General features: G+C 34.1%; 1 protein-coding gene and 1 long non-coding RNA gene across 10 annotated transcripts; both read left to right on the forward strand.

Annotated features, from left to right (window-relative positions):
* Positions 1-818: 818 nt before the first annotated feature.
* LOC147556640 (uncharacterized) lies at positions 819-5,247 on the forward strand. Its single transcript, XR_015235126.1, has 3 exons — positions 819-1,629; positions 4,513-4,644; positions 4,837-5,247. It is a non-coding gene; the product is annotated as an uncharacterized LOC147556640 (long non-coding RNA).
* A 1,581-nt stretch (positions 5,248-6,828) lies between these two features.
* LOC147556641 (uncharacterized) lies at positions 6,829-14,343 on the forward strand. Of its 9 annotated transcripts, none has more exons than XM_086657566.1 (12): positions 6,829-7,355; positions 7,467-7,498; positions 8,386-8,447; positions 8,576-8,647; positions 9,033-9,165; positions 9,296-9,548; positions 10,151-10,255; positions 10,366-10,494; positions 12,609-12,658; positions 12,756-12,853; positions 12,948-13,232; positions 13,527-14,343. In XM_086657566.1, the coding sequence occupies exons 3-12, from the start codon at positions 8,400-8,402 to the stop codon at positions 14,031-14,033; spliced, it is 1,680 nt and encodes a 559-aa protein (XP_086513692.1). In that variant the 5' UTR covers positions 6,829-7,355; positions 7,467-7,498; positions 8,386-8,399; the 3' UTR covers positions 14,034-14,343. The 9 variants fall into 9 exon arrangements, with proteins under 9 accessions (XP_086513692.1, XP_086513699.1, XP_086513696.1 ...); XM_086657573.1 differs by having other exon boundaries at positions 6,860-7,355; positions 8,528-8,647; positions 9,149-9,165; XM_086657570.1 differs by having other exon boundaries at positions 6,860-7,355; positions 8,551-8,647; positions 9,149-9,165; positions 12,753-12,853.
* Positions 14,344-16,371: the final 2,028 nt, after the last annotated feature.

A 16,371-nucleotide genomic window follows, 5' to 3' on the forward strand; every position in this document is an offset into this window, starting at 1 on the left:
AGCAATCCCCTAAACCCAAGCAAGAAAACAAACAAAATAACTACAGTAATTTCGACTTCATCAACTACCCGAGAATGTGTATGGCTAAGGTATATTATCAGTCATATTAGAATTTCATGCAATCTTTCAGGAATTACGACGTCAACTCCCATTATTTATGAAAACAACACGGCTTGCATTTCTCAAATTAAGGAAGGATACATTAAAGGTGATAGAAGAAAATGCATCTCACCTAATTTGTTTTATATCATCTACAAAAAGAAGGTGAAATTGATATCTAAAAGATATAGTCTTGTGAAAATTATGCCGATTTATTCACCAAATTTTTACTTAAAACGACTTTCAGAACTTCAGTCCATGGCATTGGACTACAACGCATCGGTAATCAACTATTACAGTAAGAAGTTCTGATCTTCGATAATCTACAAAATAAGCTATTAATCAACGAAGCATATGATTACATGTGTATGACCATCAATATCGTCATTCCTACATGTTGTACTCTTTTTTTCTTCGTCCTGGTGGTTGTTCCTCTTGATTTTCCTAGCAAGGTTTTAATGAGACAACTGATGCATATCCAGTAAGACTTTCAGATTTTGAAAGTTGTATCAAAATTCGAAACTGTCATCCAAGGGGGAGTTTTATATAAGAGAAAATGACTATTTAGGTAGTAAAAGATTTCATATTAGCTGGAAAGCCTACACCTTTTACTATTAACTAAGAGTTGTCAAAATATTATTGGTAAAGATGCATAGAGTCAAAATAATATGGATAATTACTAATCAGGTCATTTGGTATTTGATGTTTTCCAAAATTATCCCTTCATTAAATATTTATTCTTTTCACTCTCTAAAATCAAATATTCTTTCACAGTCTCTCTCTCTCAACTCAATCGGTTATCTTTTCACCTCCTTCTTCTTCTTCAGTAAGCGATCTTTCTCTCATCTTCATCTTTCTCTAAACTCAACCGATCTATCATCACCTTATCATCAGTGATTCATCGTCTTTGATCACCATCATCACCAACCGATTTGGAATTCGTCTTACCTTCTAAACGAATCAGTAGTATTTGTTCGTTTAATAGTTTCGATCTTCTTCTGTTTATACATATTTTAATTTCATTTTAGTGATTTGTTTTAATTTTGAAGGTATTATATATTGATTTAATCATTCTCTGCAAATTTTGTTGTCTGATATTGATCCATTCAGAGTAGCTTGGATCTGGTTTATGAATCCCTTCATCTATCTTTTGATTTTTTTTTTTGTTACATTTTGTTTTAATTATAACGCTTTTTGTGGTGATCATTTTGTGTTTTCTTTCAACTTTAGATCTGTTAGGAAAATAATATATCTGATCAAATTCTAGTTTGGTTGATCTCTTTTGACTGAGTTCGGATCCTTTTGAAATTTAGTTTGTATTGTTTTAGGACTATTAGGAGAATAATCTTGTGATCTTGTTAGAATTATATTTGGTTTTTTAGAGTTTTTCTTAATGGTATTGGGTTTCGCTGGTTCAATTCACCGTCTAAATCTCATCAACCATTTGAGTCAGTTATTGGTCGAAATCGAGCTCCATCCTCAGCCAATTTCTTCATCAATTTCGACTTGTGTGAAGAAGTGGAACTTCGGGTTAGTGTCTTACATCCCCAGTTTAAATAAATTATGTTCATTTTATACTTTATCTTGGTATGCATGATGCAAAGGGAATTTGTTAGGTCTAATTTTTGTCTGCACTTAATTACAGTAGGTTTGAAATAATGAAACGAGGTTTTTGTTTCTGGGATCTATTCGAATAATGAAACTATAGTAGCTTGGTTAGCAATTTTAGGGGGGGTAGTGGTTGGGGATTTGGAGGGACATTGCCATGTCCCTCCAAATCCTATGTTATTGGTTGGGGACATTTTAAATGTCCCCAAATGTCTGTGTTATTGGTTGGGGACATTTAAAATGTCTCAAAATGTCTCTAAATGTCCGTGTTATTCGTTTGAGACATTTCAAATGTCCTGAAATGTCTGTGGTATTCGTTAGAGACACGAAATTACGGACATTTCAAGACAAATTGGTTTTGGAGACATGTGAGGACATTTTAGTGTAAATTTGGAGAGCTTTTGGAGAGAAAATGTCTTTCAAAATATGGAAGACACTTGCGGACATTTCATTAAGAAATATAAAAATAATTATTATTATCAAATTAGATTAAATAATTTATAATAAATAACATATAAAAATATTAATTATTATAATACTTTATTATAGTAATAATGATATTATTGCCATTACTATATTATACTATTATTATATTATTATATTATTATCTTATTATTATATTATTATACTATATTATTATTATCTTATATATGTTACTATATTATTGTATTATTATTATATTATATTATTACTATATTATATTATTATTATTATATTATAGTAATAATGATATTATTATCATATTACTATATTATATTATTATTATCCTATTATTATTACATTATTTTCTTATATTACTATATTATTGTATTATTATTATTATATTATTGTATTATTGTTATTATTATTATATTTTATAATATTATCTTATTATATTACTATGTTATTATTATTATTATATTATAGTAATAATGATATTATTATCATATTACTATATTATATTATTATTATCCTATTATTATTACATTATTTTCTTATATTACTATATTATTGTATTATTATTATTATATTATTGTATTATTGTTATTATTATTATATTTTATAATATTATCTTATTATATTACTATGTTATATTATTATTATCTTATTATATGTTACTATATTATTGTATTATTATTATTATATTATTATATTATTATATTATATTATAGCAATAATGATATTATTATCATATTACTATATTATATTATATATATAATATAATTTATTTATTTTATATAGTATACTAATATATATATATATATATATATATTAGTATACTATATAAAATAATACATATTTACCAATTGTCCATCAATGTTCACAGATATCTACGATGGCTACCAAAGTCGAAAAATATATTTTCGAAATAATGGTACAATTATTTTTATTTCATATGATTAAACGATAATGATAAAATTAAATAAATAAATGTCCACTAATTGTCCATAAATGTCCTCAGATATTCACAGACGTCCACAAAACTCGAAAAATATATTTTTAAAATATGAGTACAAATATATTATTTTGTATGGTTAGACAATAATGATAATACTAAAATAATAAATGCCTACCAATTGTCATCCATGATGAGATAATAATAATAATAATAATAATAATAATAATAATAATAATAATAATAATAATAATAATAATAATAATATCCACTACACATTTTGTCCATGGATTCAATACGTTGAAATGTCTCCAAAACATTTTGTCTATAAACCAAATGTCTTGAAATGTCCATAAAGACTTTTTGTCCATGAATCAAATGTCTTAAAATGTCTATAAAGACCTTTTGTCTACAGACAAATGTCTCGAAATGTCTTAAAATGTCTCGAAATGTCTACGAGACATTTTGTCCACGAATGTCCTCCTAAATCCCTATCCACTACCCCCCCCCCCCCCCCCCCCCTTAGTTTTTTTTACCTGGTAAACCTTTATAGTATGATTGATGAAAGATCTAATTTTAGAGTTTTTATCGTTTCATGTTTGTGCTAAATATAGTGTATGTATAAATTTCGAGTTTCTGAATAATCCAATTTGCGGTGATTGGATCAACTGAAAGTATTTAATTGAACTTCAAGATACTGGGACTACTAACCTAACTATCTCCTCAATAAGTGATATATTTCAATGGAGAAGGTATTTCTACTATTTAGGTCGGCTCATCGCATATAATTAACTAAAAAAATTATACAGACCTTGAAGCTTCCCATTTCCCAACTCTCATGAATGGGACACCTATTAGTGTTACAACTACTATTTAGGTCGGCTCATGTTTGCAACCTATATTCTACAAACACATGTTTGCAGAACAGACTGTTGCAAACACATGTTTGTAAATCAAATTGTTGCAACCACGTTTGCAGAACAGATCTTTGCAAACACGTTTGCATAACAGATTGTTGCAAACACGTTTGTAGAAAAACGTAAAGGAAAAAATAACGCCATTTTTTCTGGCTTTTTTTTTTTTGAAAAAAAGTATTGAAAATGGATCTTGTTAGAAAGCTAATGAAAAATCATTTCTAAATATATAATCTTTATAGAAATCCGACATCTCAAAGAAAAGTTATATCGATTTAAAATTTAAAGAAAAATAAAGGAATTTAATTACACAAAATGACAAAAAAGGGTATTTTAGTATTTGCACACTTTTTGACCTCAATAATAATTTTCAAATATTTTGTGCTTTTCTGCTCATTTTCAATATTATTTTGACCTTTCTAGAGATTACCCCTTTATATAACATGTGGCTGACCAAATTAATAGAAATAGATATATACAAACTAATGGAGGTTCTTTCAAATAAATTATTGTTAGATAATGAACATGGTGCCCATAGGAATGTTCCCTGCTTCCTAAGAATTCAATCAGGTGGTGTATATTGAAGGAGGGGGTGCCAACAAAGTATCGCATACTTCATCCACGAATGCTTGACTTGGAGTAAACGAGGTCCAATATAAAATACCTCCTCCTTGGGTAATCTTTGTAATTGTACTTTGATTGAATAGAAAACAACAAGTGAGTTTTAAAGGTTACCTTGAAATACTTAGTTTAATAACCTTTAACTCTAGTAACCTCCAGAACCAACGTTCCTGAAAATAAATGTAGACGCGTCATTTACCAATGTCTAATCTATCACAGGTATCAGCTTAACCATACATGATTCAAAATCTTAATTCATAGAAGCACATGCATCAACTACAAGAAGTAGAAACAACGAGGAAAGTGAAGCTATAACAATCCTCAATGACCTGTTATGGGCAGAAACACATAATTACCGCAACATCATCATAGAAAGCGACAACATCAACATCATAAAAAACATACAATATAGTAGACATGGTGTACAATGGCAGTCCAGAATCCACATACAAAGAATTCAAGAAGTCAAAAAGAGACTGGAAAGGGTCCAATTCAATCAAACGAACAAAAAATTCAACTCTCTAGCGAACAAGTTAGCTAAATGGGCAAGGAAAAAGAACAGATTAAAGACATGGAGCAATGTAACTTATCTTTTAGCTGAAATGTATTTTAATAACGTTTTAATTTCTTAATATGAAGTATACATCTAAAAAAAAAAACTTTAACTCTAGTATTATTTGATAAAGAGAAAGATATCATAGAGTGATACTTGATAGAGGTCTATAATACATACTTATTTTATTGAGTTATATCTTTTTTGGCCTCATATTTCGCGACCAACTTCGTTTTTGGCTCCTTGTTTTTAGTAAATTCAAATTTGACTCTTTTTTGTTAACACCATCAGTTAACTTTAATGGTTAAATCCTTTGTTTCCATAATTACCCTTCTTATAAAAGAGATTTTTTAATTCAAAATTGGCCCCCTTTTAAATATGGTTAATTTTCAAAAAGTTCTAATTATTTTGGAACAAACTAGAGGGGCCAAAATGGAATTCATTTAAAAAAAATTTAAATACATAAAACACACCTCATCTCTTTCTCTCTCCTCCATTTCGTACCCTTTCCTCTGCGTAATCTCTCGCGACCTCATCATCTTCTTCGGCAAAGGTCGTGGTAGACCAAATTTTCAGCGACCTTCAAATTAAAAAAAAAAATTTAATCTCTTCTTTTTCTTCTTCTCTCTCTTTTGTTTTCTTCTTATTTCTCTACTCTGTCTCTCTACTCTCTCTCTCTCTCTCTCTCTCTCTCTCTCTCTCTCTCTCTCTCTCTCTCTCTCCCTCTCCTTCAAGGTCTAGTTACTCCGACTAAGGGGCTCATCCCCTTCGCCGGAGATATAGAAAGAGAGAGATAGAGATTATAGAGAGAAGGAGAATATAGAGAAGAAGAAAAAAGAAGATAAAGAATTTTTTATTTTCTTTTTAAGTTTGAAGGTCGCCGAAAAATTTGGCCGATCGACAACCTTCACCGAAGAAGATGATAAGGTGGCGAGAGATGATGTGGAGGAAAGGTGATGAAATGAAGGAGAGAGAGAGAGAGGGGGAGATGAGGTGTGTTTTATGTATTTAATTTTTTTTTTTAAATGAATTCCATTTTGGCTCCCAAATTTGTTCCAAAATATTAGAATTTTTTGATAATTAACCCATTTATTTAAAAGGGGGTTAATTTTGAATTAAAAATCTCTTTTATAAGAAGGGTAATTATGAAAAAAAGAAATTAATCATTATAGTTAACTGACGGTGTTAACAAAAGAGGGCCAAATTTGAATTTACGAAAAATAGGTGGTCAAAAAAGAAGTTGGTCAAAAAGTAAGGGGCTAAAAAAGAATTAACTCTATTTTATTAGACTTTTGAATTTTTTATTATTTTTTTCGTCACTAGAGTTAGGTCCTATTTGGGCCCATAAATTTTTCTTTTTTGAATTGACCATGATCTACGACAATCATCACAATCATAGATATATCAAAGATGTGATAAACACAATAACTGTCAAATTTAAACTCTTATAAAAATAGACATAAAGCGCAACTAAACTATGGCTAAAAGGTCTATGTATTTATACTTTAATAACCCAAACTTAATAAACTATAAATCTACCTCTTACGAGAATAATAGGATCTCTACTTTTCGAGTTTATGTCAATATTGTCAACCTCTTTGGTTGATGGGGAAACCAAATGTTGAGTGGGGCTCATATTTTAGACCCAAGAGTGCTTTTTGGGGCCAATCGGAAAACCTTAAACAATAGGGAAATGTAGCTTTAACGACGTCTGTCTCTTTAACCCACCACTACTCGCCACGTTTCTTCAATCTTGAAATTGAAGTTCCCAATTCACGATGGATGACTCAGGAGGTGAAAATTGAATAACCCTCCTTTGTTTCAGTTAAACGGAACACAATTACAGATTCCAGTCCTTAATTTTTGTGTTCTTTTTTCACAACGTAGGTGGTGGCAGTAGATTGAGTGACAGTTAAAACTCTCTTTTGTTGAGATGAAGTTATTTGTGTTTACTTAAAAAGAGGGGTTTCTCCAAAGATCTTGAATTCCTTATATCCCCATTTTCAATTCGATTTTTGTGTTTGTCGTTGTATGGGGAGTGGTGGGGACTGATTAGTATTGGGTAAAAGAATAATGGGGTCTAACTGGATAACGATGTTGATTTAGTTAGTTTGGATCAGGATTGCTGAATCTTTTTTTTTTTTTTTTCATTCATTGCTCTGCTCTTTCTTCCCCACACTCCAGAGTTTGTTCCTTTCTATACCCTTTCTCATTTTTTTTGATATTGTACTTACATTTTCTATATATATTTGAGTTTTTTGGACCCTAAAGTTCATTTTGTTTGTGGGTTTTGCAGATTTTTCAGCTAGAATTTGCATTCATTTGTGGGTAAGTCATTCTATATTTTTGAAGATTTAAGTAAATTAATAGTTTTTCATATAGGTTGCTCTTAATTTTTCACCTTCAGTTTGTTTGTGTTTCTCCTGATTGTACTCAATCTTATTGATCTATGAACTAGTTATTGATTTAATTACCTCATTATTACAGATAAAGGAACACTTATTTGTTCTTGATGTCCTACTTGTATTTCTTGTTTTTAGTTTTCTTTCATTTACCTCAATTTGATTCTCTTGAATGACTTCTTTTGAATAAAATTGTTTGCTGACATTATGCTATTCATCACAATTTTACCTAATGTATGTGGATTCCTCCTGTACATGTTACGTGTAACGGGTACACGATATGCTATCATGTGAGTATTGGGTATGCTTGGAGTATACCTCCTAGACGTTCTATCTCTATAGAACTTAAATCTTAACTAGCTAAGTGAGTAATTGGGAGGCGTGGATGTCGTGAGAGATCCACCGTCCTCCCCAACCCTTGTATAGTTTTTTTCCTCCTTTTTATATTAATTCAATTTTTTTTTTAAAAAAACTAGCTAATTACACAAATTGTCGAGCTTATAGATTCCTACAAAGAAATTGAGCTACTTAAGAGTAAAAAATTCTGGTATACTAAATTTGGAGTACTGGATCGCTAACCAACCCAAAAAGGGTATGGGAATCCAGTTTACGGTATGGGGGGAAGGGGGTAGAGTATCTAATAACATTGATTTATCCTTGTTTTTATGATCCACCTGCGGGAAATGGGAACTGTGTTGTTGGTTGTGTCGTTCGTAAGGGGTTCATCACTTTTATCTGCATAATACATTCATATGTACTGAACTCCGAAACACGAGCCAAATTATCCTAACTGTAAGAATTTGCTTTTTTCAGGAGTAAGACCATTTATGGGTGACTTATGTCTCGATGGGGAAGTATCTATTGTTCCTATGACAGTGAGTGTCCGTTCCGTTCCTTTTTGAGTAAAACTGGATATGTATCCTTTCAATTGATGCGGACTAATAAATTCTGACAGATACCTATTTTTTCTTTCTGCGGCTCTCCTTCCCTTTTGCTGCTTTAGTTGCAGCATGGTGGTTTCGAGTCAAGTGATGATTATCTCTCCGAAAGTCAGGAAACTGAAGATAAACTACAGGTGAGACTGGTCTTCTGATTCTTTTGCTAAATGAGTTTTAGTGAGTTTCAATATTAACTAAGAAATGGTTTGCGATGCATAATAACTTCTAACTTCCTTGAAAATCTCATACCTGGAGACTTTGGGTGAGCGAAGATTGATTCGTAACATAACTTGATGAACAAATAACTAGGAAAAAGATTTTATTAACTGGATTATATTGTTAAGAAATATTCTCACATTGGCTGGGAGCAGTCTGAGCACGGACTACAGAATATAAACCTCGGATTAGGCCTGAAGATATTATGCGACGACAACATCTGAATGTTATCATGATTATCGTAAATTTTAATTTTAAAGCTTAGAGTTCCTAGAGGACATGTCTAACACTAGTATTCTTTACCAGGTCTGCTGTGATGCTGTGAGGACCGCCAGTTTTTTTACTGAACATTTTGCATTTGTGAAATTTGTGGATGATATATTTTTTCGTTTCTTGTCCTTGTCTACATCTATAAACCATAGTTTCATACAGTTCATTGGTGAGCTTTTTATCCTTGTCAAATTGTATGTATTACTAACTGGAACACTTATTTAATTTATCAGTATTTTCTACGAACTGTCTATAGTTAAGGAAACATGATTGGTGTTTATTGAACTATTTTGCTGCAGAGGATCTTGTGTTCAGAGATGTTGATAGATGTTTAGAAGATTTGGAGGTTTCATCTTCCGAACAATATCCAAGTAGCTGCATTCATTCTTCTGTTTCTGATATATGTTCTTCTTCTGAACTTTCTGAAGCTGGAGGAAGCCTCGTAACTTTTGAAAGAAGTCCCAGTAATGAGTACAACTCGCTTGTATATAGAAGTTCCGAAGTCGTTCAGAGAAATAGAGGCCTTGGGGGTGTCCCTTATATTTTTCAAGGGTACGATATCTGACATCTTGTGCTTCGTTATGGCACTAAATTAGGATGACTGATTATTTCGTTTCAAACTGTTCTTTTTAAATTTGTTACTTGACTCGGTCTTCTTACCGCTGTTTCAAAGGTGAAATTTGTCGATGAACTCTGTGATAAAGATAAATGATACGATGTGTTTTTCCTCGTAAATGTGTCAAAGTTTTGTCAATTTCAAACCTTCCTTTTTTACCTTTCATGAAGTTAGAAACATTTAGAGAAGCACGCCAGAAAATGGGTCTACATGGACAAGTAAAAAATATACCACCTCTTTCTCTCTCTCTCTCTCTCTCTCTCTCTATATATATATATATATATATATATATATATATATATCTCTATCTCTATCTCTATCTAGGTCTCTATCTCTCTCTATTTCACACGCCCACGCCCACGCACACACACGCACACGCACGCACACACACGCACACACACACACGCACACATTTTCTTCTGTCCTATCATAGCTGATTTTGCAGAAAACCACGTCCATGAGGTTTAGTAATAGTCTGTTAAGTAATGCAAAGCCTGCAGTTTTTACTGGACTGATAAATCCTTCATTCACTTTACAGGTTGATGCTCCCACTATTTGGCCTCAAACTTGCTTGCAGATTAGCATTTTCCCTGTGGAAGTGTACCATTTATCATATTAGGCACGCTCAATTTCGAGTTCAGAGGTAAAATAAGGTTATTAACTCCGAAAACTTGCTGGAACTTCTTGTGGTTTCTATTTCTTTTAACTAGGTTATAGTGTTGTCCACTTCCAATAACCATCTGGTATTCCCAGTATTATTTCCCGCATTCAGAAGACACTGCATGGATCTATTGATGATATTGGATGGTTGGAACGGACTCCTGGTTTGCCACCTGTGGTGGATGGGACATCCAGATTCATGGAGTTACTTCAAGGCATAAGGTAACTAGCTGGTATCATCTCTATTCATCTATGATATATTGGAAACTGGTATTCTTTGATAATATAAATAAACCCAGTTGCCATTTCGTGGTTCTCCGGGCCGTAGCAGACTAGCAATACATGAGGATCACAATTGTTCTGGATTATACAGAGTACTGGCATAGGTTTTACTATTTTGATTACTGTGAAATCATAGGTGCAGCTTTTGTAACGTGGAGGTAGTATATCTATATCCAACACTAAAAGGAAGTGTCAGATATGTTGACGGGAAGAAGGCCAAAAAGGGGAACACACCTATTCGTAATTTTTCCATTAGTTTTTAGGTCGTACATGATTTGAATCAGCTGTGGGAGTCCTTGGTTGTTTTATTTAAACTAACATTCCATTTTAAATTTAGAATTGGTTGCTAATTTTTTTTTCGTATATGCTATTAGGAGGATTCTTAAAAGAGTTATTTGGGTAGTAGGTATCGACAACTGTTAAGGCTTCGGGTGTCACAAGTGGTATCAGAGCCGAGGACAGTTGTTCGCTGAGGGTGGGGGATGGTTGTTCCTTGAGGGTGGGGGATGGTTGTTCGCTGAGGGTGGGGGACGGCTGTTCGGTGAGGGCGGGGGATTGTGATAGTCAGTCCCACATCGCTCACGCGAGTGTCCGGAGCCTGGGCTACAAGTGTACGCTCAAGCTTAGTAAGTACCGAGGCCTTTTTTTGGAGGGGGGGGGGGGGGGGGGGGGGGGGGGGAGGGGGGGCTTGTGGAGCCTTTGCCAGAAACAAAACCCCATACCTTTGTGAGGTGTGTAAAAGCGGGGGCCATGTCAACAAATGTTAAGACTTGGGCCGTCACAAGTGGTATCAGAGCCGAGGACGGCTCTTTGCGGAGGGTGGGGGGTTTGCGATAGTCCTATATCGCTCACGAGAGTGTCCAGAGCATGGATTATAGGTGTACACTCAAGCTTACTAAGTACCGAGGCCTTGGGGGGGGGGGGGGGGGGGGGGGCTCGCCAAAAACAAAACCTTGTGGAGCCTTTGCCAGAAACAAAACCCCATACCTTTGTGAGGTGTGTAAAAGCGGGGGCCATGTCAACAAATGTTAAGACTTGGGCCGTCACAAGTGGTATCAGAGCCGAGGACGGCTCTTTGCGGAGGGTGGGGGGTTTGCGATAGTCCTATATCGCTCACGAGAGTGTCCAGAGCATGGATTATAGGTGTACACTCAAGCTTACTAAGTACCGAGGCCTTGGGGGGGGGGGGGGGGGGGGGGGGGGGGCTCGCCAAAAACAAAACCTTGTACCAGTGTGAGGTAGTAAAAGTGGGACAATATCGGTAACTGCTTGGGGTTGGGGTGTCACAGTTTAGGAGTTGTTTTTCTTTATGGAGTTAATTATGTACCCCTGACACAAACATTGTAGTTTTAATTATTATTTTTAGTGAAAGTTTAGTTTATTTATTGTGTAAGTCGGCTTGTGCTTGCTTCCTCCGCGAGATTTACATTAGAACAATATTTCGTTTTAACTTCTGGATCAAGTAGTGTTATATTATGATAGACAAAATCTCACATTATAACCATTGAAGCGACTGGATGTCTGGCAAGTTAAACCTAGTGATCTTCATGAGTATCAGAGTATAGCTGCTTGGGCTTGGGGTTTCACAGTTGAAGAGTTGTTTTTCTTTATGGAGTTAGTTATATACCCCTGAAACAAATATTGTAGTTTTGATTATTATCTTTCGATAGTTTAGTTTATTATTGTGTAAGTCGCCTTGTGCTTGCTTCCGCCGCGAGATTTACATTAGAACAATATTTCATTTTAACTTCTGGATCAAGTAGTGTTATATTATGATAGACAAAATCTCACATGATCATCATTGAAGCGGCTGGATGTTTGGCAACTTTGTATCAGAGTACCGGACAATCAATAAGAACTTTGTAAAGGAATGTCCAGGTTACATAGGTTGCAACTAAGTTTTTTTTTTTTTATTCATTCCTCTTTCTGGACTTTTAGATGTCGGTTTTTTATTTTTAAGATACATAGTCATTTGCTGTAATCTGATTATTAAGCTATAACCATATGCTCTAATCTGATCAATTCGTTATTGTCTGTTGTCTTTTGCTCTTCAGAAATGGCGAGCACACTCTTCCTAACTCATTTGTCTATTTATTAATTCCAGGTGAGAAGATTCTCGTTAATCTTTAAGCACTCATCTCATCATTGATCTCCCCACATCGGTTAACAAAACCCTAGTCTTATAACTTGTCCGTTAGCAGGACTTTTTAGCAATCTCAGTCCACTATATTTCGTGAGCACGAAGCGTTTTTTCTCAAAGATGGGTCTCGCTTGCCATATAGCCAAGATTCATAGCGAGGTAATCTAAAATCTTTCATCTCAGTTATTCATGCTTCCCAATCTTACCTCAATTTGAAGAATGCTTGGTTATATGACAAGTACAAGTGATTCAGGCAGCACTAGAACATAATGCATGGGAACTGAAACAATATATCGAAGAGCTATATTGGGGATCTGGCAAACGAGTTATGTTGCTTGGACATAGCAAAGGTGGAGTCGATGCGGCAGCTGCCCTATCACTTTATTGGTCCGACTTGAAAGACAAAGTTGCAGGATTAGCACTGGTGCAGAGCCCCTATGCAGGAACTCCTATCGCTTCTGATATCCTTCGTGAAGGCCAGATTGCCGATAGGGAAACAAGACGGATCATGGAGCTCCTGATATGCAAGTTGATCAAGGTACTATCTTCTACCCTAGAGTGAGAAACTTATTTCTCTGACAACGGCATGATTCTTATAAGATGCTATGTGTTGAAGATTTCTGCTGGAGAAGGTCATCTTTGCGACTTCTTACTATCACATTATGGTGTTACCCATCAATAAACTAACCTGAATATTATTTCCCTAGTTAACATTTTGATTTCTTGGTTTGTGTCTTTATTTCTACTGCTTTCTTGATTCTTAGATAATCTTTCTAGGTGCTATGACTTTATCTCACCAAAATATTTAAAGTTATCAGAAATTTCGCTGCAGGGCGACATGCGAGCCCTGGATGATCTAACATACGAGAAACGAAAGGAGTTCATCACAAAGCACAAACTACCCGAAAATATCCCTCTAGTTTCGTTTAATACCGAAGCAAGTGTAGCCCCAGGTGTTCTTGCCACGATGTCGCATATAGCTCATGCAGAAGTTCCATGGTTTCCTTTTTCTAGTTTTAATGGAGAGGAGGATTCTGATACCAACCAAGCTGGACGGAAAGTGCCCGTGATTCTTCCTTTATCTGCTGCCATGGCTTTATCTGCATTTCATTTGCAGCTAAGATATGGTGAGAAAAGCGACGGGTTGGTTACATGTCGTGATGCAGAAGTTCCAGGTTCAGTAGTAGTTCGACCAGATCGAAAGCTTGATCATGGATGGATGGTATATTCTTCATGGAGGAAGGATATTAGTGAACCAGATGCGTGTGAAATGTGTGAAGCTTTATTGACTTTGCTTGTTGAGATTGGGAAGACTAAACAAGGTCAAGGAATCAGTTGATGAAGGAGTTTCACTATTTCTTGTCAAGAACGTAGAAGTGTTTGATGATTTCAATACCCTTTTGTTTTCATTGTGTGATACCCAAATCTGGTTTATCCAATTTGAAGGGATTTTTTTTTTCTCGTTGATTCATGTTGTTTGTGCTTGGGCAGCACGACTCTATAATGGTATTTGTTCTTATGTTTTATGTTTTATGTTTTGCTGTTTCCGAAGGTCTGAAGCTTATGCATTGTATAAAAACGAGCGGAAAATCAAACTCATGTTTGGCGCTCGGAAATGGGAAATGGGAAATGGAATGTCATTAACAGGACTCACATTCTGTAATTATGTTTGACGTACGATTTTTAGTGTGTCTACAGATGTTAAAATAATACAGTAAGCCATTGCAACAACTAAAATTGTTTGTTTCTCTTTCCTTTCTACTTCTTAGAGGAGGCAGACATTAAATTCAGGTGTCTCTTTTATTATTTCCTCTTCCAATTCTTGAAGGGGTTGATGGTTGTAAAAGAAGTTTCCTCATATAATAGGGGTGCTTGTTCTAAAAGAAGTTTAGGGGCGCTTAAATAGGACGCTGAAATAGGAGGCGTCTATAGAATGTTCATAAGAAGAAGAAGATGTTGACACTTGAGTATGACTAACAAATAATAGTTTTTGTCAACACTTGGTTGTTCAAGTGGTTCAAAGTGCTGACATAAACTCTAAAAATCTGGAGGTCCTAGGTTCGATTCCCACCAGGTGGAATCCATGGTTATTGAACTTAGGTTATTAAAGGTAAATATAATGTAATAATTGTGTCGGGCTTTAGGTCTCTTTCATTATAAGTTTATGTAATAATTGTGTCGGGCTTTAGGCCTCTTTCATTATAAGTTTAACTTAGGCGGTTATCGGGCTTATCACATCTTCGTGATGTATCAATGTCTTGTACAACTAACGTAGATCGTAGTCGATTCCTCAAAAAAATAAAATAAACAAATAACAGATTTGGGGCTCAAATGGAATGCTGGACAAGGAAGAGAGCCATATTTTCAATTAGTTACAAATTGGGGGTTAACTCTTTTTTTTTTTGTCGAGGTTAATTGGGTGTTAACTTGAATTAACCCTAAAAGAAAATCCATAATGACTTAATCAACTGAAGTTGACTGAGTTTTGGCAACCACCAAAGATTTCTTAAATCTCATTGGACCTAACTCTAATCAAAAATCAATTTGAACAAAATACTCTCCAATACTTTTATATCCATAAATGCTAAGAACCAAAAGTCCTAGACTATTATGTGAAATAAAAAGCAGTAGTTAGCACAGTTGTGAGTTCTAAATTGCTTTCTACGACAAATATTCCTCAGACTGTTAAGGTCAATTTATATACTTGCTTTGGAAGCTCTTAAATTTTGTTTCATTGGCATAAGACTAGCGAAAGAAAGAAAGTTTTCTTTACTTTTGTCTATTTTTCATTTGCATTGAGTATGTAGAATATAAGAAGAATGTTAAAACTATCTAAGATTCTAAGAATTTCAAAGATGGGCCTAGGTTTCCATTTCTTTGGAAGCTCTTAAATTTTGTTTCATTGGCATAAGACTAGCGAAAGAAAGAAAGTTTTCTTTACTTTTGTCTATTTTTCATTTGCATTGAGTATGTAGAATATAAGAAGAATGTTAAAACTATCTAAGATTCTAAGAATTTCAAAAGATGGGCCTAGGTTTCTATTTCAATTAGTTAGTAGGATACTTCAAGTACCCAACCCACTAAAAACCCTAATTAATGATTCTAACTTAGAATTACCAAGTACAAATGGAACTAAAACTCCCTTTTCCACCTCTCTCTCTCTCTCTCTTTCTCTCATGTGTAAGAGACATTCATTGAAGCCTTTCAGAGATAAGGGCAGCTCTCTTCTTAGAATGAAACTAAGACACTTTTGCACTACAATTTATAATCTTGCAGCCATTTTTTCGGGTTGAAGGACCTAACCACATATTACAAATTTACTCCCAACAATCGAATAAAACCCAATAATCAATAACTAAATTTTGATACGTTTTTTACATATTGCATGCAGTTATATACTGCACAAAATGCCTTCATGTATTCGAAATATATTTTGCATATCTTCTAGAGTCTAGACTCTAGAGTAAGAAAAATGGAGAAAAAACAAAAAAATACATACAAAAATCGTCTTCTTACGTATTAGAAGCATTACATTAAGTGAATGTGATAAACACATAAAATAACAAATAGTTCACCTATAATACTGTAGAAGCCTTAAAAATAGTCCTAAAGGACATTAACGTGGACTCATTTTCTCACAGAAAAATATTTCTCCACCCCAAGACTTTTGTTGCACA

Source organism: Eschscholzia californica, unplaced genomic scaffold (assembly GCF_041429995.1).
Source record: "Eschscholzia californica isolate CP2 unplaced genomic scaffold, dmEscCali1.0.p SCAF_2, whole genome shotgun sequence".
NCBI classification, from domain to species: domain Eukaryota; kingdom Viridiplantae; phylum Streptophyta; class Magnoliopsida; order Ranunculales; family Papaveraceae; genus Eschscholzia; species Eschscholzia californica.

Coding starts and splice junctions, on each gene's coding strand:
- LOC147556641 (XM_086657565.1), top strand. CDS start 8,400: ATGGGTGACTTATGTCTCGATGGGGAAGTATCTATTGTTCCTATGACA. Junction 8,448..8,575: donor TATCTATTGTTCCTATGACA/GTGAGTGTCCGT, acceptor TTGCTGCTTTAG/TTGCAGCATGGTGGTTTCGA. Junction 10,495..12,608: donor GAGTTACTTCAAGGCATAAG/GTAACTAGCTGG, acceptor TTTGCTCTTCAG/AAATGGCGAGCACACTCTTC.